General features: G+C 46.7%; 1 protein-coding gene across 1 annotated transcript in view; it reads right to left on the reverse strand.

The window, feature by feature from the left end:
- Positions 1-24,540, reverse strand: part of LOC137308559 (disintegrin and metalloproteinase domain-containing protein 12-like) — a 402,109-nt gene that overhangs the window by 252,937 nt on the left and 124,632 nt on the right. Inside the window, exon 6 of the mRNA XM_067977213.1 lies at positions 7,664-7,838. Within this exon, the coding sequence (XP_067833314.1) occupies positions 7,664-7,838 (175 nt within the window). The remainder of the gene's footprint in view (positions 1-7,663; positions 7,839-24,540) is intronic.

A 24,540-nucleotide genomic window follows, 5' to 3' on the forward strand; every position in this document is an offset into this window, starting at 1 on the left:
TCAATCAGTTTGAGGTGAAATTGTACAGCGAGCCCTGGCTGGGAGCGAGCCAATTACAAGCAAAATCACATGGGCCCTACCTACTTTTTATTTTATACCGTTGTTTTATCCTGTCCCGATGTCACTCTTTTTCTGTTGCTCTGTTCGATGATGTGAGACCCCTCTCCCAACCTCTGATGTTGAATTGAATGTCAAAAGAGCCTCATTCCACAAATAACAAAGGTCTTTTCATCTATCAGTTATTTCCTCACACTCTCCTTTCCCTGCCCTCCCCTCTCTTCCTCCATCCCTTTCCCTGCCCTCCATCCCTTCCCCTGCCCTCCATCTCTTCCTCCATCCCTTCCCCCGCCCGCCCTCCCTTCCCCCGCCCGCCCTCCCTTCCCCCGCCCTCCCTCCCTTCCCCCGCCATCCCTCCCTTCCCCCGCCCTCCATCCCTTCCCCTGCCCTACCTCGCTTCCCTCATTCCATTCCCTCCACTTGCTTCCCTCACTCCCCTTCCTTTTCCCTCCCTTGGTCCCTGCCCCTATTCTCCCCTCCCATCGCCGGCCTCCCTCCCCTCCTCTGCCTCCTTTCTCCTGCCCTGCTCCGTTCGCTCCACCATGGCCCCCTCCCCTCCCCAGATGTCGGAAGGTTGTTCAATCACAGGGCATCACAGTTGCACCCAGACCTGTTCTTACCCAACAACCATACTGATGAACCATCAGCAATAAGGAGCAGGAATCCCTGATAACTTTTTTCCCTCTCCAGCCCACGAAAGATCAGTTAACTCAGCACAGACTGGGGATCAAACCCAGCACCTTCCTGACTTGTATGGCTCAGATACACAGTGAATAAAGTCACTGGGGTAGATTTTGATCGATCAGGAGGAATTCATTAAGCCCCTCGAGCCTGTACTGCCATTCAGTTCGATCATGGCTGATCTGTACCTCAACTCCATTTACCCGCCTTTCTTCCATATCCCTTGATACCCTTACCTAACAAAAATTTATCTTATCAGTCTTGAAAGCTCCAATTGGCTCCCAGCATCCAAAGCCTTTGTGCAGAGAGTTCCAGGTTTCCACTTCTTTTTGTGTGAAAAAGTGCTTCCTGATTTCGCTGCTAACGGCTGAGCTCGAATTCAAAGATTGTGCCCTTTTGTTCTGGATTACCCCATCAGAGGAAATAGTTTATCTCTATCTATACGATCAAATCCTTTTATCATTTTAAACAGTTCAATTATATCACCCCTCAACCTTCTAAACTCAAGCCAATTTTCTGCAACCTGTCTTCATGATTAATGAAAGTCAGCACAGGTTTGTTAAAGGCAATACGTGTTTGGCTAACTTGATGAGTTCTTTGATGATGTAACTAAGAGGGCTGATGAGAGTAGTGTGGTTGATGTATATATGGATTTTCAAAAGGTATTTGTTAAAGTATCACATAATAGACTTGTTAGCAAAATTAAAGCCCATGGGATTGAAGGGACAGTGGCAGTGTGGATACAAAATTGGCTAGGGAACAGAAAGCAGAGAGTAGTGGTGAATGGTTGTTTTCCAGACTGGAGGAAGGTATCATATCATAGTAGGTTCAGCACAGGAGGAGGCCATTCTGCCCATCATGCCTGTGCCGGCTCTTTGAAAGAGCTATCCATTTAGTCCCATTCCTCTGCTCTTTCCCCATATCCCTGTAAATTTTTTTCCCTTCAAGTATTTATCCAGTTCCCTTTTGAAAGTTATCATTGAATCTGCTTCCATCACCCTTTCAGGCAGTGCATTCCAAATCATAACAACTCACTGCATAATAAAATGTTTCCTCATGTCACCTCTGGTTCTTTTCCCGATCACTTTAACTATGTGTCCTCTGATTACTGACCCTTCTGCCATTGGAAACAGTTTCTCCTTATTTACTCTATCAAAACGGTTGTTGATTTTGAACACCTCTATCAAATCTCCCCTTAACCTTCTCTGCTCTAAGGAGAACAATCCCAGCTTCTCCAGTCTCTCCACATAACTTAAGTCCCTCATCCCTGGCACCATTCTAGTAAATCTCTTCTGCACCCTTTCTACGGCCTTGACATCCTTCCTAAAGTGTGGTGCCCAGAATTGAACACAATACTCCAGCTGAGGCCTAACCAGTGTTTTATAAAGGTTCAACATAACTTCCTTGCTTTTGTACTCCACGCCTCTATTTATAAAGCCCAGGATCCCATATGCGTTTTAAAACAGCCTTGTCAACTTGTCCTGCCGCCTGCAAAGATTTGTGTACACACACCTCAAGGACTCTCTGATCCTGCAGCCCATTTAAAATTGTACCATTTAGTTTATATTGCCTCTCCTCATTCTTCCTACCGAAATGCATCACTTCACACTTCTCTGAGTTAAATTTCATCCCCCATGTGTCCGCCCATTTCACCAGTCTGTCTACATCCTCCTGAAGTCTGTTACTATCCTTCACATTGTTTACTACATTTCAAGTTTCGTGTCTTCTGCAAACTTTAAAATTATATCCTCTATACCCAAGGTCATTAATATATATCAAACAGAGCAGTGGTCCCAATACTGACCCTTTAGGAACAACACTGTACTTCCCTCCAGTCTGAAAAACAATCATTCACCACTACTTTATGCTTTCTGTCCCTTAGATAATTTTTTTTTTATTCGTTCATGGGATGTGGGCGTCGCTGGCGAGGCCAGCATTTGTTGCCCATCCCTAATAATTATCCATGTTGCCACTGTCCCATGGGCTTTAGCTTTGCTAACAAGTCTATTATGTAGTACTTTATCAAACACCTCTTGAAATTCCTTATACATATCAATGCACTACCCTCATTAACCCTCTCCATTACTTCATCAAAGAACTCAATCATGTTAGTCAAACACGATTTTCCTTTAACAAATCCGAGCTGATTTTCATTTTTTAGCCCATACTTTTCCATGTGCCAATTTATTTTGTCCCATAGAAACATAGAAAATAGGAGCAGGAGTAGGCCACTCGGCCCTTCGAGCCTGTCAACCATGGATGATCGTCTATCTCAATACCATATTCCCGCTCTCTCCCCATACCCCTTGATGCCTTTTGTGTCCAAAAATCTATCTAGCTCCTTCTGAAATATATTCAGTGACTTGGCCTCCACAGTCTTCTGTGGTAGAGAATTCCACAGATTCACCACCCTCTGAGTGAAGAAATTTCTCCTCATCTCAGTCCTAAGTGTCCGACTCCGTATCCTGAGACTGTGACCCCTCGTTCTGGACCCTCCAGCCAGGGGAAATATCCTCCCTGCATCCAGTCTGTCTAGCCCTGTCAGAATTTTATACGTTTCAATGAGATCCCCTCTCATTCTTCTAAACTCGAGTGAATACAGGCCGAGTCGACCCAATCTCTCCTCATACGACAGTCCTGCCATCCCAGGAATCAGTCTGGTGAACCTTCGCTGCACTCCCTCTATGGCAAGTATATCCTTTCTTAGGTAAGGAGACCAAAACTGCACACAATGTGGTCTCACCAAGGCCCTGTATAACTGCAGTAAGACATCCTTGCTCCTGTACTCAAATTCTCTTGCAATGAAGGCCAACATACCATTTGCCTTCCTAACTGCTTGCTGCACCTGCATGTTTGCTTTCAGTGACTGGTGCACAAGGACACCCAGGTCCCTTTGTACATCAACATTTCCCAATCTATCACCATTTAAATAATACTCTGCCTTTTTGTTTTTCCTTCCGAAGTAGATAATTTCACATTTATCCACGTTATACTGCATCTGCCATGTATTTGCCCACTCACTCAACTTGTCTAAATCGCCTTGAAACCTCTTTGCATCCTCCTCACAACTCACAATCCCACCTAGTTTTGTGTCATCAACAAACTTGGAAATATTACATTTGGTTCCCTCATCCAAATCATTGATATATATTGTGAATAGCTGGGGCCCAAGCACTAATCCCTGCGGTACCCCACTAGTCACTGCCTGCCACCTCGAAAAAGACCCATTTATTCCTACTCTCTGTTTCCTGTCTGTCAACCAATTCTCAATCCACGTCAGTATATTACCCCCAATCCCATGTGCTTTAATTTTGCACACTAACCTCTTATGTGGGACTTTATCAAAGGCCTTCTGAAAATCCAAATAAACCACATCCACTGGTTCTCCCTTATCTATTCTACCAGATACATCCTCAAAAAACTCCAGTAGGTTTGTCAAACTCAATTTCCCTTCCATAAATCCATGTTTGTCTAATCCCGTTGATATTTTCTAAGTGTCCTGTTATCACATCCTTTATAATGGACTCTAGCATTTTCCCTACTGCTGATGTCAGGCTAACCGGTCTGTAGTTCCCCATTTTCTCTTTCCCTCCTTTTTTAAATAGTGGGGTTACATTTGCCACCTAAATTTAGGTACATTTGTCCCAGATTATTGTCTCTAAAACTTTCCCCACTACTGACGTTAGGCTGGCCGGCCTGTAATTACCGGGTTTATCCCTCTCCCCTTTTTTGAACAGGGGTGTAACATTTACAATCCTCCAGTCCTCCGGCACCATCCCCATATCTAAGGAGTATTGGAAGATTGTGGCCAGAGGCTCTGCAATTTCCAATGCTCTTTTTGATGTATATTAATGACGCGCACTCGGGTATACAGGGCATAATTTCAAAGTTTGCAGATGACAAGAAACTCGGACATATAGTAAACAGTGAGGAGGATAGTAACAGACTTCAGGAGGACATAGACAGACTGGTAAAATGGGCAGACACATGGCAGATGAAATTTAATGCAGAGAAGTGCAAAGTGATGCATTTTGGAAGGAAGAATGAGGAAAGGCAAAATAAACTAAATAGTACAATTTTAAAGAGGATGCAGGAACAGAAAGACCTGGGAGTGTACGTACACAAATCTTTGTAGCTGGCAGGACAAGTTGGTAAGTCTGTTAAAAAAGCATATGGGATCCTGGGCTTTATTAATAGAGGCATAAAGTACAAAAGCAAGGAAGTTGTGGTAAACCTTTATAAAACATTGGTTAGGCCTGAGCTGGAGTATTGTGTTCAATTCTGGGCACCAGACTTTAGGAAGGATGTCAAGGCCATGGAAAGGGTGCAGAGGAGATTTACTAGAATGATACCAGGAATGAGGAACTTCAGTTATGTGGAGAGACTGGAGAAGCTGGGATTGTTCTTTTTAGAGCAGAGAAGGTTAAGGGGAGATTTAATGGAGGTGTTCAAAATCATGAAGGGTTTTGACAGAGTAAATAAGGAGAACCTGTTTCCAGTGGCAGAAGAGTCGGTAACCAGAGGACACAGATTTACGGTGATCGGCAAAAGAGCCAGAGGCGACATGAGGAAACATTTTTTTACGCAGCGAAAGAGCAAGAAGGGAGATGAGGAGAAATTTTTTTTAGACAGCAAGTTTTAATGATCTGGAATGCACGGCCAGAAAGGGTGGTGGAAGCAGATTCAACCGTAATTTTCAAAAGGGAATTGAATAAATATTTGAACAGGAGAAATTTGCAGGACCATGGGGAAAGAGCAGGGGGGTACGACTAATTGGATAGCTCTTTCAAAGAGCCGGCACATGCACAATGGCCCAATGACCTCCTTCTGTGCTGTAAGATTCTATGACTCGAGGATAAACAACAGAAATAAACCCCAGGATAAATTTAGGGACAAACCTCAGGAAAAACCTTTGGATAAACCGAGATATAAACTCCAGGAACCTTGGGATAAACCTTGGGATAACCCCCTGGAAAAATCTGAGGATAAACCCCAGGAAAAACCTTGGGATAAATCCACCCACAGGTTCAACCCCTGGATAAGACCCCGGATTAACTCCGGGAGACTGTTTGCTCGCCCAGTAGAAAATACAGGCCAGAACTCTGCAGCCCAGGGCTGTTGGATTAGTGTCATCCCTTCCTGACTTCATTTTCTAATGTTCCCAGACTGGAAGAAAGAAGTTGTTTTGAAATGTGAAACTATTTCAATTGGCAGCGTGTGATGTCCGTGCGCAGGGTTTGGTGAAGCTTTCTCCATTAAGTGAAGCTTTAAGTTGCAGCACTATTCAGCACTTCGATTTCTCACTGCAAAAAGCTCCACACTATAGGAAGAATATTGAAGGTTTAGTGAGGAGAAAACACAGATTCACGAGCACACTGCCTGATATGAGGAAATACAAATAAATCGTGTTTGTTGTTAGAACAGCACAGTTTACAGGGTAATGTGATCGAAGTGTTTAAAATGATGAAAGGATAGGACAGGTAGATAAAAGCAGTCTGTTTCCAGCAGTTGAGGGTCCACAAGGAGCCAGAGATACAAGATTAAATGTAAGAGATTCAGAGCAGAGCAGGAGAACCCATTTCACACAGAGGGTTGTGAGGCTGTGGGATTCACGTTCAGGGTTAGTGATTGAGGCAGAAGACAGAGGGTGGTTGTAGAGGGTTGTTTTTCAAACTGGATGCCTGTGTCCAGCGGTGTGCCTCAGGGATCGGTGCTGGGTCCGCTATTATTTGTTATTTATATTAATGATTTGGATGAGAATTTAGGAGGCATGGTTAGTAAGTTTGCAGATGACACCAAGATTGGTGGCATTGTGGACAGTGAAGAAGGTTATCTAGGATTGCAACGGGATCTTGATCAATTGGGCCAGTGGGCCGATGAATGGCAGATGGAGTTTAATTTAGATAAATGTGAGGTGATGCATTTTGGTAGATCGAATCGGGCCAGGACCTACTCCGTTAATGGTAGGGCGTTGGGGAGAGTTATAGAACAAAGAGATCTGGGAGTACAGATTCATAGCTCCTTGAAAGTGGAGTCACAGGTGGATAGGGTGGTGAAGAAGGCATTCGGCATGCTTGGTTTCATTGGTCAGAACATTGAATACAGGAGTTGGGATGTCTTGTTGAAGTTGTACAGGGCATTGGTGAGGCCACACTTGGAATACTGTGTACAGTTCTGGTCACCCTATTATAGAAAGGATATTATTAAACTAGAAAGAGTGCAGAAAAGATTTACTAGGATGCTACCGGGACTTGATGGTTTGACTTACAGGGAGAGGTTAGACAGACTGGGACTTTTTTCCCTGGAGAGTAGGAGGTTAAGGGGTGATCTTATAGAAGTCTATAAAATAATGAGGGGCATAGATAAGGTAGATAGTCAAAATCTTTTCCCAAAGGTAGGGGAGTCTATAACGAGGGGACATAGATTTAAGGTGAGAGGGGAGAGATACAAAAGGGTCCAGAGGGGCAATTTTTTTACTCAAAGGGTGGTGAGTGTCTGGAACGAGCTGCCAGAGGCAGTAGTAGAGGCGGGTACAATTTTGTCTTTTAAAAAGCATTTGGACAGTTACATTGGTAAGATGGGTATAGAGGGATATGGGCCAAGTGCAGGCAATTGGGACTAGCTTAGTGGTATAAACTGGGCGACATGGACATGTTGGGCCGAAGGGCCTGTTTCCATGTTGTAACTTCTATGATTCTATGATTCATTGATTAGATTGGATGGGGGAGTGGAGGGGGGGAAATGAAGGAAAAGGGAATGGGAACAGGGAGGGTAAATGTCATTGGGACTATTTGCTTGTGTGAAGGGTAAATCCCGACACAGGCTGGTTGGACCGAATGGCCTGTTTTCATGTTGAAATATCTATGTATTTCTATGTAAGTCCTTTGATGCTTTTAGTCAGTTAGCTGCTGTGCTCAATACTCACCCTCTGTGATCGCTGAAGGTGCTCAGTCAGGGTTAGCTCAGGGGAGGAATTTATGACTCCACACCTACTTGGTACTGACTTGAGATCTTCAGGTCTGTATATCAAATGTCGTCCAAGTTTATCTCCCTCAAGATGTTCAATGACGTAAGTTCGATTGCTGAGAACAACCAGAGCACTGGAGGAGAGAGAGAGCATTTAATGGCCTGTCACATAAACCATGGTGACAACAAGAAGCACCATGTGGAATCAACAGCACAACCTGATGATTAGAAGTGTGAACTATTACCCTGCTGAATAGGAAGCAAGTCTGTAGTTACACAGTGAGTAACTATTACCCTGCTAAATAAACAACTTCCAAGCACATTTACTGAGTGAATAAGCCTTGCCCTGCTGGATAAATAACTTCCCAGCGCAGTTATATGGTGAGCAATCCTTATCTGGCCCAACAAACAATTCCCAGTACATTTACACAGTGAGTAACCCTTATCCTGCTGAATGAACAACCTCTCTGTACAGTGACACCATGAGTTACCCCTAATCTGCTGATTAAACAACTTCTCAGCACAGTTTCCCAGTGAGTAACCCTTACCCTGCTGAACAAAGAACTTTCCAGTCCACTTACACAGTGAGTAATGTCCTTTAGGGAAGGAAACCTGCCGTCCTTACCCAGTCTGGCCTAAATGTCACTCCAGACCCACAGCAATGTGGTTGATTCTTAATCGCCCTCTGAAATGGCCGAACAAGCCACTCAGTTGTAAAATCTCGCTAAAAAAAGTCACTATAAGAATAAAACCGGACGGACCACCCGGCATCGGACCACTAGGCACTGGACACGATAAAGGCAAACCAATCCCAGTCAAACCTGAAAAGTCCTCCTAACTAACATCTGGGGACTTGCGCCAAAATTGGGAGAGCTGTCCCACAGATTAGTCAAGCAACAGCCTGACATAGCCATACTCACAGAATCATACCTTTCAGCCAACGTCCCAGACTCTTCCATCACCATCCCTGGGTATGTCCTGTCCCACCGGCAGGACAGACCCACCAGAGGTGGCGGTACAGTGATATACAGTCAGGAGGGAGTGGCCCTGAGAGTCCTCAACATTGACTCTGGACCCATGAAATCTCATGGCATCAGGTCAAACATGGGCAAGGAAACCTCCTGCTGATTACCACCTACCGTCCTCCCTCAGCTGATGAATCAGTCCTCCTCCATGTTGAGCACCACTTGGAGGAAGCACTGAGGGTAGCAAGGACACAGAATGTACTCTGGGTGGGGGACTTCAATGTCCATCACCAAGAGTGGCTCGGGAGCACCACTACTGACCAAGCTGGCCGAGTCCTGAAGGACATACCTGCCAGACTGGGCCTGCGTCAGGTAGTGAACGAACCAACACGAGGGAAAAACTTACTTGACCTCGTCCTCACCAATCTACCTGTCGCAAATGCATCTGTCCATGACAGTATTGGTAGGAGTGACCACTGCACAGTCCTCGTGGAGACGAAGTCCCGTCTTCGCACTGAGGGCACCATCCAACGTGTTGTGTGGCACTACCACCGTGCTAAATGGGATAGATTCAGAACAGATCTAGCAGCTCAAAACTGGGCATCCATGAGGCGCTGTGGGCCGGCAGCAGCAGCAGAATTGTATTCCAGCATAATCTGTAACCTCATGGCCTGGCATATTCCTCACTCCACCATTACAAACAAGCCAGGGGATCAACCCTGGTTCAATGAGGAGTGTAGAAGAGCATGCCAGGAGCAGCACCCGGCGTATCTAAAAATGAGGTGCCAACCTGGTGAAGCTACAACTCAGGACTACATGCATGCTAAACAGCAGAAGCAACATGCTACAGACAGAGCTAAGCGATTCCACAACCAACTAATCAGATCAAAGCTTTGCAGTCCTGCCACATCCAGTCGTGAATGGTGGTGGACAATTAAACAACTAACGGGAGGAGGAGGCTCAGCAAACATCCCCATCCTCAATGATGGCGGAGTCCAGCATGTGAGTGCAAAAGACAAGGCTGAAGCGTTTGCAACCATCTTCAGCCAGAAGTGCCGAGTGGATGATCCATCTCGGCCTCCTCCCGATATCCCCACCATCACAGAAGCCAGTCTTCAGCCAATTCAATTCACTCCACGTGATATCAAGAAACGGCTGAGTGCACTGGATACAGCAAAGGCTATTGCCCCCGACAATATCCCAGCTGTAGTGCTGAAGACTTGTGCTCCAGAACTAGCTGCGCCTCTAGCCAAACTGTTCCAGTACAGCTACAACACTGGCATCTACCCGACAATGTGGAAAATTGCCCAGGTCTGTCCTGTCCACAAAACAAAGGACAAATCCAATCCGGCCAATTACCACCCCATCAGTCTACTCTCAATCATCAGCAAAGTGATGGAAGGTGTCGTCGACAGTGCTATCAAGTGGCACTTACTCACCAATAACCTGATCACTGATGCTCAGTTTGGGTTCCGCCAGGACCACTCGGCTCCAGACCTCATTACAACCTAGGTCCAAACATGGACAAAAGAGCTGAATTCCAGAGGTGAGGTGAGAGTGACTGCCCTTGACATCAAGGCAGCATTTGACCGAGTGTGGCACCAAGGAGCCCGAGTAAAATTGAAGTCAATGGGAATCAGGGGGAAAACTCTCCAGTGGCTGGAGTCATACCTAGCACAAAGGAAGATGTGATGTGGAGATGGACTGGGGTTGACAATTGTAAACAATTTTACAACACCAAGTTATAGTCCAACAATTTTATTTTAAAATCCACAAGCTTTCAGAGGCTTCCTCCTTCCTCAGGTGAATATGGAAATGAAATCCTCAAACCTATCGCATTTATAAATCACAGAACAATGCCTGGTGATTACAGACAGTCTTTTCAACTGCCCGTTGCCAAGGCAACCAAAGTGTTCAGACAGATAGGTGTTACCTACAGGGCCACCGGATATACAAACGACCATGCAAACGCTGCGACAACGGATGAACGGACACCGCGCAACAATCGCCAGACAGGAGGGTTCCCTCCCAGTCGGGGAACACTTCAGCAGTCAAGGACATTCAGCCACCGATCTTCGGGTAAGCGTACTCCAAGGCGGCCTTCGAGACACTCGACAACGCAAAATCGTCGAGCAGAAATTGATAGCCAAGTTCCGCACCCATGAGGACGGCCTCAACCGGGATCTTGGGTTCATGTCACGCTGCACGTTACCCCACCAGCGAACAAAAGCTATCTGTTTTTAATATAATGGGTCAATTGCTGTCTTTTCCTTCCGGATGTTTCTATGTTTCTGCCTCTCTCGCTCTGTTTTTTTAATTGGCATCTCCACATCATCTGTTTTTTTAGTTCTGGTCGTTTGTATATCCGGTGGCCCTGTAGGTAACACCTATCTGTCTGAACACATTGGTTGCCTTGGCAACGGGCAGTTGAAAAGACTGTCTGTAATCACCAGGCAATGTTCTGTGATTTATAAATGCGATAGGTTCGAGGATTTCATTTCCACATTCACCTGAGGAAGGAGGAAGCCTCCGAAAGATTGTGGATTTTAAAATGAAATTGTTGGACAATAACTTGGTGTTGTAAAATTGTTTACAAAGGAAGATGGTAGTGGTTGTTGGAGGCCAATCATCTCAGCCCCAGGGCATTGCTGCAGGAGTTCCTCAGGGCAGTGTCCTAGGCCCAACCATCTTCAGCTGCTTCATCAATGTCATTCCCTCCATCATAAGGTCAGAAATGGGGATGTTCGCTGATGGTTGCACAGTGTTTAGTTCCATTCGCAACCCCTCAGATAATGAAGCAGTCCGAGCCCGCATGCAGCAAGATCTGGACAATATCCAGGCTTGGGCTGATAAGTGGCAAGTAACATTCGCGCCAGACAAGTGCCAGGTAATGACCATCTCCAACAAGAGAGAGTCTAACCACCTCTCCTTGACATTCAACGGCATTACCATCACCAAATCCCCCACCATCAACATCCTGGGGGTCACCATTGACCAGAAACTTTACTGGACCAGCCACATAAATACTGTGGCTACAAGAGCCAGTCAGAGGCTGGGTATTCTGCGGCGAGTGACTCACCTCCTGACTCCCCAAAGCCTTTCCACCATCTACAAGGCACAAGTCAGCAGTGTGATGGAATACTCTCCACTTGCCTGGATGAGTGCAGCTCCAACAACACTCAAGAAGCTCAACACCATCCAGGACAAAGCAGCCCGCTTGATTGGCACCCCATCCACCACCCTAAACATTCACTCCCTTCACCACCGGCGCACCGTGGCTGCAGTGTGTACCATCCACAGGATGCACTGCGGCAACTCGCCAAGGCTTCTTCGACAGCACCTCCCAAACCCGCGACCTCTACCACCTAGAAGGACAAAAGCAGCAGGCACATGGGAATAACACCACCTGCACGTTCCCCTCCAAGTCACACACCATCCCGACTTGGAAATATATCGCCGTTCCTTCATTGTCGCTGGGTCAAAATCCTGGAACTCCCTCCCTAACAGCACTGTGGGAGAACCGTCACCACACGGACTGCAGCGGTTCAAGAAGGCGGCTCACCACCACCTTCTCAGGGGCAATTAGGGATGGGCCATAAATGCCGGCCTCGCCAGCGACGCCCGTATCCCATGAACGAATTTAAAAAAAGTACTCTTACACAGTGAGTAACCCTTACCCTGCTGAATGAACAACTTCTCAGTACAGTTACACCATGAGTTATCCTTAACCTCCTGATTAAGGTGGTCACCCTGCAGTTTAAGAGAGTACAGGCAGAGAGGGACAGGGTGACCGCCAGACAGACAAGGAGGACTAGGCAGGCAGTGCAGGAGTCCCCTGAGTGCATTTCACGATCTAACCAGTTTTCTGGAGAGGGCGAAGGATCTTCTGGGGAACACAGCCAGAGTCAAGTCCATGGCACCACGGGTGGCTCCGCTGTATGGTGAGGAGAAGGACGATCGGGAAAGCAATAGTGATAGGGGATTCAATAGTTAGGGGAACAGAGTGGCGTTTCTATGGCCACAGACATGACTCCAGGATGGGTATGCTGCCTTCCTGGTGCCAGAGTCCAGGATGTCACTGAGCGGCTGCAGAACATTCTGAGGGGGAGGATGACTAGCCAGAGGTCGTGGACCATATTGGTACCAACGACATAGGTAGAAAGAGGGAGCGAGGAAAGAGATTAATAAGCAGGACCTCAAAGGTAGTAATCTCCGGTGATTGTAGAAAAAGGACAATAGGGCAGATGAATACGTGGCTGGAGAGATGGTGCAGGAGGGAGGGCTTGAGATTCCTGGGGCATTGGGACCGGTTTACCATAAATAACTTCCCTGTATAGTTACACACTGAGTGATCTCTATCCTGCTGAATGAACAACTTTCTAGCACAGTTACACAGTGAGTACCCCTTGCCGTGCTGAATGACCAACTTCCCAGCACAATGATATAGTGAATAATCCTTATCCTGCTGAATAAATAACTTCCTAGTACCGTTAAGCGGTGAGTAACCCTTGTCCTACTGGACCGTTTCCCAGTGACGAACCCTTACCGTGCTGAACAAACAGTTCCCAGTACAGTCACACAGTGATTCACCCTTATCGTGCTGAATAAACAGTTCCCAGTACAGTCACACAGTGAGTAACCCTTATCGTGCTGAACAAACAGTTCCCAGTACAGTCACACAGTGACTAACCCTTACCGTGCTGAACAAACAGTTCCCAGTACAGTCACACAGTGAGTAACCCTTACCGTGCTGAACAAACAGTTCCCAGTACAGTCACACAGTGATTCACCCTTATCGTGCTGAATAAACAGTTCCCAGTACAGTCACACAGTGACTAACCCTTACCGTGCTGAACAAACAGTTCCCAGTACAGTCACACAGTGAGTAACCCTTACCGTGCTGAACAAACAGTTCCCAGTACAGTCACACAGTGACTAACCCTTATCGTGCTGAACAAACAGTTCCCAGTACAGTCACACAGTCAGTAACCCTTATCGTGCTGAATAAACAGTTCCCAGTACAGTCACACAGTGAGTAACCCTTACCGGCTGAACAAACAGTTCCCAGTACAGTCACACAGTGACTAACCCTTATCGTGCTGAACAAACAGTTCCCAGTACAGTCACACAGTGAGCAACCCTTATCGTGCTGAACAAACAGTTCCCAGTACAGTCACACAGTGAGCAACCCTTATCGTGCTGAACAAACAGTTCCCAGGACAGTCACACAGTGACTAACCCTTATCGTGCTGAATAAACAGTTCCCAGTACAGTCACACAGTGAGTAACCCTTATCGTGCTGAACAAACAGTTCCCAGTACAGTCACACAGTGAGTAACCCTTATCGTGCTGAACAAAGAGTTCCCAGTACAGTCCCACAGTGAGTAACCCTTACCGTGCTGAACAAACAGTTCCCAGTACAGTCACACAGTGAGTAACCCTTACCGTGCTGAATAAACAGTTCCCAGTACAGTCACACAGTGAGTAACCCTTATCGTGCTGAACAAACAGTTCCCAGTACAGTCACACAGTGGGTAACCCTTATCGTGCTGAACAAACAGTTCCCAGTACAGTCACACAGTGAGTAACCCTTATCGTGCTGAACAAACAGTTCCCAGTACAGTCACACAGTGAGTAACCCTTATCGTGCTGAACAAACAGTTCCCAGTACAGTCACACAGTGAGTAACCCTTACCGTGCTGAACAAACAGTTCCCAGGACAGTCACACAGTGAGTAACCCTTATCGTGCTGAACAAACAGTTCCCAGTACAGTCACACAGTGAGTAATCCTTATCGTGCTAAACAAAAAGTTCCCAGTACAGTCACACAGTGACAAACCGTTATCGTGCTGAACAAACAGTTCCCAGTACAGTCACACAGTGAGTAACCCTTATCGTGCTGAACAAACAGTTCCCAGTACAGTCACACAGTGACTAACCCTTATCGTGCTGAACAAACAGTTCCCAGTACAGTCACACAGTGAGTAACCCTTACCGTGCTGAACAAACAGTTCCCAGTACAGTCACACAGTGATTCACCCTTATCGTGCTGAACAAACAGTTCCCAGTACAGTCACACAGTGAGTAACCCTTATCGTGCTGAACAAACAGTTCCCAGTACAGTCACACAGTGAGTAACCCTTATCGTGCTGAACAAACAGTTCCCAGTACAGTCACACAGTGAGTAACCCTTATCGTGCTGAACAAACAGTTCCCAGTACAGTCACACAGTGAGTAACCCTTATCGTGCTGAACAAAGAGTTCCCAGTACAGTCACACAGTGAGTAACCCTTACCGTGCTGAACAAACAGTTCCCAGTACAGTCACACAGTGAGTAACCCTTACCGTGCTGAATAAACAGTTCCCAGTACAGTCACACAGTGAGTAACCCTTATCGTGCTGAACAAACAGTTCCCAGTACAGTCACACAGTGAGTAACCCTTATCGTGCTGAACAAACAGTTCCCAGTACAGTCACACAGTGAGTAACCCTTATCGTGCTGAACAAAAAGTTCCCAGTACAGTCACACAGTGACTAACCCTTACCGTGCTGAACAAACAGTTCCCAGTACAGTCACACAGTGAGTAACCCTTATCGTGCTGAACAAACAGTTCCCAGTACAGTCACACAGTGAGTAACCCTTATCGTGCTAAACAAAAAGTTCCCAGTACAGTCACACAGTGACTAACCCTTACCGTGCTGAACAAACAGTTCCCAGTACAGTCACACAGTGACAAACCGTTATCGTGCTGAACAAACAGTTCCCAGTACAGTCACACAGTGAGTAACCCTTATCGTGCTGAACAAACAGTTCCAACTACAGTCACACAGTGACTAACCCTTATCGTGCTGAACAAACAGTTCCCAGTACAGTCACACAGTGAGTAACCCTTATCGTGCTGAACAAACAGTTCCCAGTACAGTCACACAGTGAGTAACCCTTACCGTGCTGAACAAACAGTTCCCAGTACAGTCACACAGCGAGTAACCCTTATCGTGCTGAACAAACAGTTCCCAGTACAGTCACACAGTGACTAACCCTTATCGTGCTGAAGAAACAGTTCCCAGTACAGTCACACAGTGAGCAACCCTTATCGTGCTGAACAAACAGTTCCCAGTACAGTCACACAGGGACTAACCCTTATCGTGCTGAACAAACAGTTCCCAGTACAGTCACACAGTGAGTAACCCTTATTGTGCTGAACAAACAGTTCCCAGTACAGTCACACAGTGAGTAACGCTTATCGTGCTGAACAAACAGTTTCAGTACAGTCACACAGTGAGTAACCCTTATCGTGCTGAACAAACAGTTCCCAGTACAGTCACACAGTGACTAACCCTTATCGTGCTGAACAAACAGTTCCCAGTACAGTCACACAGTGACTAACCCTTACCGTGCTGAACAAACAGTTCCCAGTACAGTCACACAGTGACTAATCCTTACCGGCTGAACAAACAGTTCCCAGTACAGGCACACAGTGAGTAACCCTCATCGTGCTGAATAAACAGTTCCCAGTACAGTCACACAGTGACTAACCCTTATCGTGCTGAACAAACAGTTCCCAGTACAGTCACACAGTGAGTCACCCTTACCGTCCTGAACAAACAGTTCCCAGTACAGTCACACAGTGACTAATCCTTACCGGCTGAACAAACAGTTCCCAGTACAGGCACACAGTGAGTAACCCTCATCGTGCTGAACAAACAGTTCCCAGTACAGTCACACAGTGACTAACCCTTATCGTGCTGAACAAACAGTTCCCAGTACAGTCACACAGTGAGTCACCCTTACCGTGCTGAACAAACAGTTCCCAGTACAGTCACACAGTGACTAATCCTTACCGGCTGAACAAACAGTTCCCAGTACAGGCACACAGTGAGTAACCCTCATCGTGCTGAACAAACAGTTCCCAGTACAGTCACACAGTGACTAACCCTTATCGTGATGAACAAACAGTTCCCAGTACAGTCACACAGTGAGTCACCCTTACCGTGCTGAATAAACAGTTCCCAGTACAGTCACACAGTGAGTAACCCTTACCGTGCTGAACAAACAGTTCCCAGTACAGTCACACAGTGACTAACCCTTACCGCCTGAACAAACAGTTCCCAGTACAGTCACACAGTGAGTAACCCTTACCGGCTAAATAAACAGTTCCCAGTACAGTCACACAGTGAGTAACCCTTACCGGCTGAACAAACAGTTCCCAGTACAGTCACACAGTGACTAACCCTTACCGGCTAAATAAACAGTTCCCAGTACAGTCACACAGTGAGTAACCCTTACCGGCTGAACAAACAGTTCCCAGTACAGTCACACAGTGACTAACCCTTACCGGCTGAACAAACAGTTCCCAGTACAGTCACACAGTGAGTAACCCTTATCGTGCTGAATAAACAGTTCCCAGTACAGTCACACAGTGACTAACCCTTACCGGCTGAACAAACAGTTCCCAGTACAGTCACACAGTGAGTAACCCTTATCGTGCTGAACAAACAGTTCCCAGTACAGTTACACAGTGAGTAACCCTTATCGCGCTGAACAAACAGTTCCCAGTACAGTCACACAGTGAGTAACCCTTACCGTGCTGAACAAACAGTTCCCAGTACAGTCACACAGTGACTAACCCTTACCGTGCTGAACAAACAGTTCCCAGTACAGTCACACAGTGACTAACCCTTATCGTGCTGAACAAACAGTTCCCAGTACAGTCACACAGTGACTGACCCTTACCGGCTGAACAAACAGTTCCCAGTACAGTCACACAGTGAGTAACCCTTATCGTGCTGAACAAACAGTTCCCAGTACAGTCACACAGTGACTGACCCTTACCGGCTGAACAAACAGTTCCCAGTACAGTTACACAGTGAGTAACCCTTATCGCGCTGAACAAACAGTTCCCAGTACAGTCACACAGTGACGAACCCTTATCGTGCTGAACAAACAGTTCCCAGTACAGTCACACAGTGACTGACCCTTATCGTGCTGAACAAACATTTCCCAGTACAGTCACACAGTGAGTAACCCTTATCGTGCTGAACAAACAGTTCCCAGTACAGTCACACAGTGACTAACCCTTATCGTGCTGAACAAACAGTTCCCAGTACAGTCACACAGTGACTAACCCTTATCGTGCTGAATAAACAGTTCCCAGTCCAGTCACACAGTGAGTAACCCTTACCGGCTGAACAAACAGTCCCCAGTACAGTCACGCAGTGACTAACCCTTATCGTGCTGAACAAACAGTTCCCAGTACAGTCACACAGTGAGTAGCCCTTATCGTGCTGAACAAACAGTTCGCAGTACAGTCACACAGTGACTCACCCTTATCGTGCTGAACAAACAGTTCCCAGTACAGTCACACAGTGACTCACCCTTATCGTGCTGAACAAACAGTTCCCAGTACAGTCACACAGTGACTAACCCTTACCGCCTGAACAAACAGTTCCCAGTACAGTCACACAGTGAGTAACCCTTACCGGCTAAATAAACAGTTCCCAGTACAGTCACACAGTGAGTAACCCTTACCGGCTGAACAAACAGTTCCCAGTACAGTCACACAGTGACTAACCCTTACCGGCTAAATAAACAGTTCCCAGTACAGTCACACAGTGAGTAACCCTTACCGGCTGAACAAACAGTTCCCAGTACAGTCACACAGTGACTAACCCTTACCGTGCTGAACAAACAGTTCCCAGTACAGTCACACAGTGAGGAACCCTTTTCGTGCTGAACAAACAGTTCCCAGTACAGTCACACAGTGACTAACCCTTACCGGCTGAACAAACAGTTCCCAGTACAGTCACACAGTGAGTAACCCTTATCGTGCTGAATAAACAGTTCCCAGTACAGTCACACAGTGACTAACCCTTACCGGCTGAACAAACAGTTCCCAGTACAGTCACACAGTGAGTAACCCTTATCGTGCTGAACAAACAGTTCCCAGTACAGTCACACAGTGACTAACCCTTACCGGCTGAACAAAGAGTTCCCAGTACAGTCACACAGTGAGTAACCCTTACCGTGCTGAATAAACAGTTCCCAGTACAGTCACACAGTGAGTAACCCTTATCGTGCTGAATAAACAGTTCCCAGTACAGTCACACAGTGACTAACCCTTACCGGCTGAACAAACAGTTCCCAGTACAGTCACACAGTGAGTAACCCTTATCGTGCTGAACAAACAGTTCCCAGGACAGTCACACAGTGACTAACCCTTACCGGCTGAACAAAGAGTTCCCAGTACAGTCACACAGTGAGTAACCCTTACCGTGCTGAATAAACAGTTCCCAGTACAGTCACACAGTGACTAACCCTTACCGTGCTGAATAAACAGTTCCCAGTACAGTCACACAGTGACTAACCCTTACCGGCTGAACAAACAGTTCCCAGTACAGTCACACAGTGAGTAACCCTTATCGTGCTGAACAAACAGTTCCCAGTACAGTCACACAGTGACTAACCCTGCCCGGCTGAACAAACAGTTCCCAATACAGTCACACAGTGACTAACCCTTACCGGCTGAACAAACAGTTCCCAGTACAGTCACACAGTGAGTAACCCTTACCGTGCTGAACAAACAGTTCCCAGTACAGTCACACAGTGAGTAACCCTTACCGTGCTGAACAAGCAGTTCCCTGTACAGTCACACAGTGAGTAACCCTTACCGTGCTGAACAAGCAGTTCCCAGTACAGTCACACAGTGAGTAACCCTTATCGTGCTGAACAAACAGTTCCCAGTACAGTCACACAGTGAGTAACCCTTATCGTGCTGAACAAACAGTTCCCAGTACAGTCACACAGTGAGTAACCCTTACCGTGCTGAACAAACAGTTCCCAGTACAGTCACACAGTGACTCACCCTTATCGTGCTGAACAAACAGTTTCCAGTACAGTCACACAGTGAGTAACCCTTATCGTGCTGAACAAACAGTTCCCAGTACAGTCACACAGTGACTAACCCTTATCGTGCTGAACAAACAGTTCCCAGTACAGTCACACAGTGACTAACCCTTATCGTGCTGAACAAACAGTTCCCAGTACAGTCACACAGTGAGTAACCCTTATCGTGCTGAACAAACAGTTCCCAGTACAGTCACACAGTGACTAACCCTTACCGGCTGAATAAACAGTTCCCAGTACAGTCACACAGTGAGTAACCCTTACCGGCTGAACAAACAGTTCCCAGTACAGTCACACAGTGACTGACCCTTACCGGCTGAACAAACAGTTCCCAGTACAGTCACACAGTGAGTAACCCTTATCGTGCTGAACAAACAGTTCCCAGTACAGTCACACAGTGACTGACCCTTACCGGCTGAACAAACAGTTCCCAGTACAGTTACACAGTGAGTAACCCTTATCGCGCTGAACAAACAGTTCCCAGTACAGTCACACAGTGACGAACCCTTATCGTGCTGAACAAACAGTTCCCAGTACAGTCACACAGTGACTGACCCTTATCGTGCTGAACAAACATTTCCCAGTACAGTCACACAGTGAGTAACCCTTATCGTGCTGAACAAACAGTTCCCAGTACAGTCACACAGTGACTAACCCTTATTGTGCTGAACAAACAGTTCCCAGTACAGTCACACAGTGACTAACCCTTATCGTGCTGAATAAACAGTTCCCAGTCCAGTCACACAGTGAGTAACCCTTACCGGCTGAACAAACAGTCCCCAGTACAGTCACGCAGTGACTAACCCTTATCGTGCTGAACAAACAGTTCCCAGTACAGTCACACAGTGAGTAGCCCTTATCGTGCTGAACAAACAGTTCGCAGTACAGTCACACAGTGACTCACCCTTATCGTGCTGAACAAACAGTTCCCAGTACAGTCACACAGTGACTCACCCTTATCGTGCTGAACAAACAGTTCCCAGTACAGTCACACAGTGACTAACCCTTACCGCCTGAACAAACAGTTCCCAGTACAGTCACACAGTGAGTAACCCTTACCGGCTAAATAAACAGTTCCCAGTACAGTCACACAGTGAGTAACCCTTACCGGCTGAACAAACAGTTCCCAGTACAGTCACACAGTGACTAACCCTTACCGGCTAAATAAACAGTTCCCAGTACAGTCACACAGTGAGTAACCCTTACCGGCTGAACAAACAGTTCCCAGTACAGTCACACAGTGACTAACCCTTACCGTGCTGAACAAACAGTTCCCAGTACAGTCACACAGTGAGGAACCCTTTTCGTGCTGAACAAACAGTTCCCAGTACAGTCACACAGTGACTAACCCTTACCGGCTGAACAAACAGTTCCCAGTACAGTCACACAGTGAGTAACCCTTATCGTGCTGAATAAACAGTTCCCAGTACAGTCACACAGTGACTAACCCTTACCGGCTGAACAAACAGTTCCCAGTACAGTCACACAGTGAGTAACCCTTATCGTGCTGAACAAACAGTTCCCAGTACAGTCACACAGTGACTAACCCTTACCGGCTGAACAAAGAGTTCCCAGTACAGTCACACAGTGAGTAACCCTTACCGTGCTGAATAAACAGTTCCCAGTACAGTCACACAGTGAGTAACCCTTATCGTGCTGAATAAACAGTTCCCAGTACAGTCACACAGTGACTAACCCTTACCGGCTGAACAAACAGTTCCCAGTACAGTCACACAGTGAGTAACCCTTATCGTGCTGAACAAACAGTTCCCAGTACAGTCACACAGTGACTAACCCTTACCGGCTGAACAAAGAGTTCCCAGTACAGTCACACAGTGAGTAACCCTTACCGTGCTGAATAAACAGTTCCCAGTACAGTCACACAGTGACTAACCCTTACCGTGCTGAATAAACAGTTCCCAGTACAGTCACACAGTGACTAACCCTTACCGGCTGAACAAACAGTTCCCAGTACAGTCACACAGTGAGTAACCCTTATCGTGCTGAACAAACAGTTCCCAGTACAGTCACACAGTGACTAACCCTGCCCGGCTGAACAAACAGTTCCCAATACAGTCACACAGTGACTAACCCTTACCGGCTGAACAAACAGTTCCCAGTACAGTCACACAGTGAGTAACCCTTACCGTGCTGAACAAACAGTTCCCAGTACAGTCACACAGTGAGTAACCCTTACCGTGCTGAACAAGCAGTTCCCTGTACAGTCACACAGTGAGTAACCCTTATCGTGCTGAACAAGCAGTTCCCAGTACAGTCACACAGTGAGTAACCCTTATCGTGCTGAACAAACAGTTCCCAGTACAGTCACACAGTGAGTAACCCTTACCGTGCTGAACAAACAGTTCCCAGTACAGTCACACAGTGACTCACCCTTATCGTGCTGAACAAACAGTTTCCAGTACAGTCACACAGTGAGTAACCCTTATCGTGCTGAACAAACAGTTCCCAGTACAGTCACACAGTGACTAACCCTTATCGTGCTGAACAAACAGTTCCCAGTACAGTCACACAGTGACTAACCCTTATCGTGCTGAACAAACAGTTCCCAGTACAGTCACACAGTGAGTAACCCTTATCGTGCTGAACAAACAGTTCCCAGTACAGTCACACAGTGACTAACCCTTACCGGCTGAATAAACAGTTCCCAGTACAGTCACACAGTGAGTAACCCTTACCGGCTGAACAAACAGTTCCCAGTACAGTCACACAGTGAGTAACCCTTACCGGCTGAACAAACAGTTCCCAGTACAGTCACACAGTGAGTAACCCTTACCGGCTGAACAAACAGTTCCCAGTACAGTCACACAGTGAGTAACCCTTATCGTGCTGAATAAACAGTTCCCAGTACAGTCACACAGTGAGTAACCCTTACCGTGCTGAACAAACAGTTCCCAGTACCGTCACACAGTGAGTAACCCTTACCGGCTGAATAAACAACTTCCCTGCACAGTTACAAAGTGAGTAATTCTCACCCAACTTAACTGACAGATTACTGATTAAAAACTTTAATATTTAAGCCCAGGATTAAAAACTCTCCTGCCTATATCCCAACTCGCTCCAATTTCTGCTCACCCAACACCCCTGTGCTTTTTCTTTATTCATTCATGAGATGTGGGCGTCGCTGGCGAGGCCGGCATTTATTGCCCATCCCTAATTGCCCCTTGAGAAGGTGGTGGTGAGCCGCCTTCTTGAACCGCTGCAGTCCGTGTGGTGAAGGTTCTCCCACAGTGCTGTTAGGGAGGGAGTTCCAGGATTTTGACCCAGCGACAATGAAGGAACGGCGATATATTTCCAAGTCAGGATGGTGTGTGACTTGTAGGCTCACTGACCTTCATAAGAACATAAGATATAGGAGCAGGAGTAGGCCGTACGACCTCTCAAGCTCGCTCCACCATTCAATAAGACCATGGCTGATCTTCGACCTCAACTCCACTTTCCTGCCCAATCTCCATATCTCTTGATTCCCTCAGAGTCCAAATATCCATCAATCTCAGGCTTGAATATACCCAATGACTCAGCATCCACAGTCCTCTGGGTAGAGAATTCCAAGTATTCACGACCCTCTGAATGAAGCTATTCCTCCTCATCTCAGTCCAAAATATCCGACCCCTTATCCTGAGACGGTGTCCCCCTCATTCTGGACTCTCCAGCCAGGGGAAACGTCCTCTCAGCATCTACCCTGTTAAGCCCTCTTAGAATCTTATGTTTCAATGAGTTCACCTCTCATTCTTCTAAACTCCAAAGAATATAGTCTCATTCTACTCAATCTTTCCTCTTAGGACAACCCTCTCATCCCAGGAATTAATCCAGTGAACCTTTGTTGCACTGCCTCTAAGGCAAGTATATCCTTCCTGAGGTGAGGAGACCAGGGGTGCTAAATTGGCCGTGTTGCACCCGTTGTTTCGGCGCAACGTGGCCTCTCCAACATCCAAGATGATGTCTTGCCTGCACGCGCAAGTTTCCAGTGTGACGTGAGCCTGACGCCATCTTGGTATAGGAGTTAGTGCATGTGCAAATACCGAACACCGTAAGCATGTAAAGTAAGAAGAAAATGGATACAATCAGTGTACAACGCTGGTTTAAAGTGATAGACACCATTTTGGGACTTAACGCTCAACTCAACACACAGTCTTAACCCCGACCATCTGAACGTGTCGTAGAGTGTCTGGAGGACCCCCACCAGTGCCATTTAAAGGGACCGTGCAGGATTTACAGGTTAGTGGCTGGATTATTGCTTCTGGCTGCCGAGACATTTGTAACTGTTTTTGGAGGTCTCCTAGACTTCAATACTTGGACTAAGGGACACAGCCAACATTTAGAGCCAAGAACATGCAGGAGTGAAGTTAGGAAATGTTTCTATACGCAAAGGGTGGGAGACGTTTGGAACGCTCTTCTGAAAATGGCAGTTGATGCTCGCTCACTTGTGAATTCTAAATCTGAGATTGATAGATTTCTGTGAACCAAGGGTATTAAGGGATATGGGGCTACAGCAGGTATAGGGAGTTAGGTCACAGGTCCACCCTGAACTGATCGAATGGTGGAACAGGCTCGAGTGGCTAAATGCCACTGCCACTAGCTGTTTCCTGATATGTGCCACCTTCTCCTGCAAGAAAGCGGTACATGTGTCTGGGTGATTTTTTTTTAATTCATTCATGGGATGTGGGCGTCGCTGGCGAGGCCGGCATTTATTGCCCATCCCTAATTGCCCTTGAGAAGGTGGTGGTGAGCCGCCTTCTTAAACCACTGCAGTCCATGTGGTGAAGGTTCTCCCACAGTGCTGTTAGGAAGGGAGTTCCAGGATTATGACCCAGCGACGATGAAGGAACGGCAATATATTTTCAAGTCAGGATGGTATGTGACTTGGAGGGGAACGTGCAGGTGGTGTTGTTCCCATGTGCCTGCTGCTTTTGTCCTTCCAGGTAGTAGAGGTCGCGGGTTTGGGAGGTG

Source organism: Heptranchias perlo, chromosome 1, assembly GCF_035084215.1.
Source record: "Heptranchias perlo isolate sHepPer1 chromosome 1, sHepPer1.hap1, whole genome shotgun sequence".
NCBI classification, from domain to species: Eukaryota; Metazoa; Chordata; class Chondrichthyes; order Hexanchiformes; family Hexanchidae; genus Heptranchias; species Heptranchias perlo.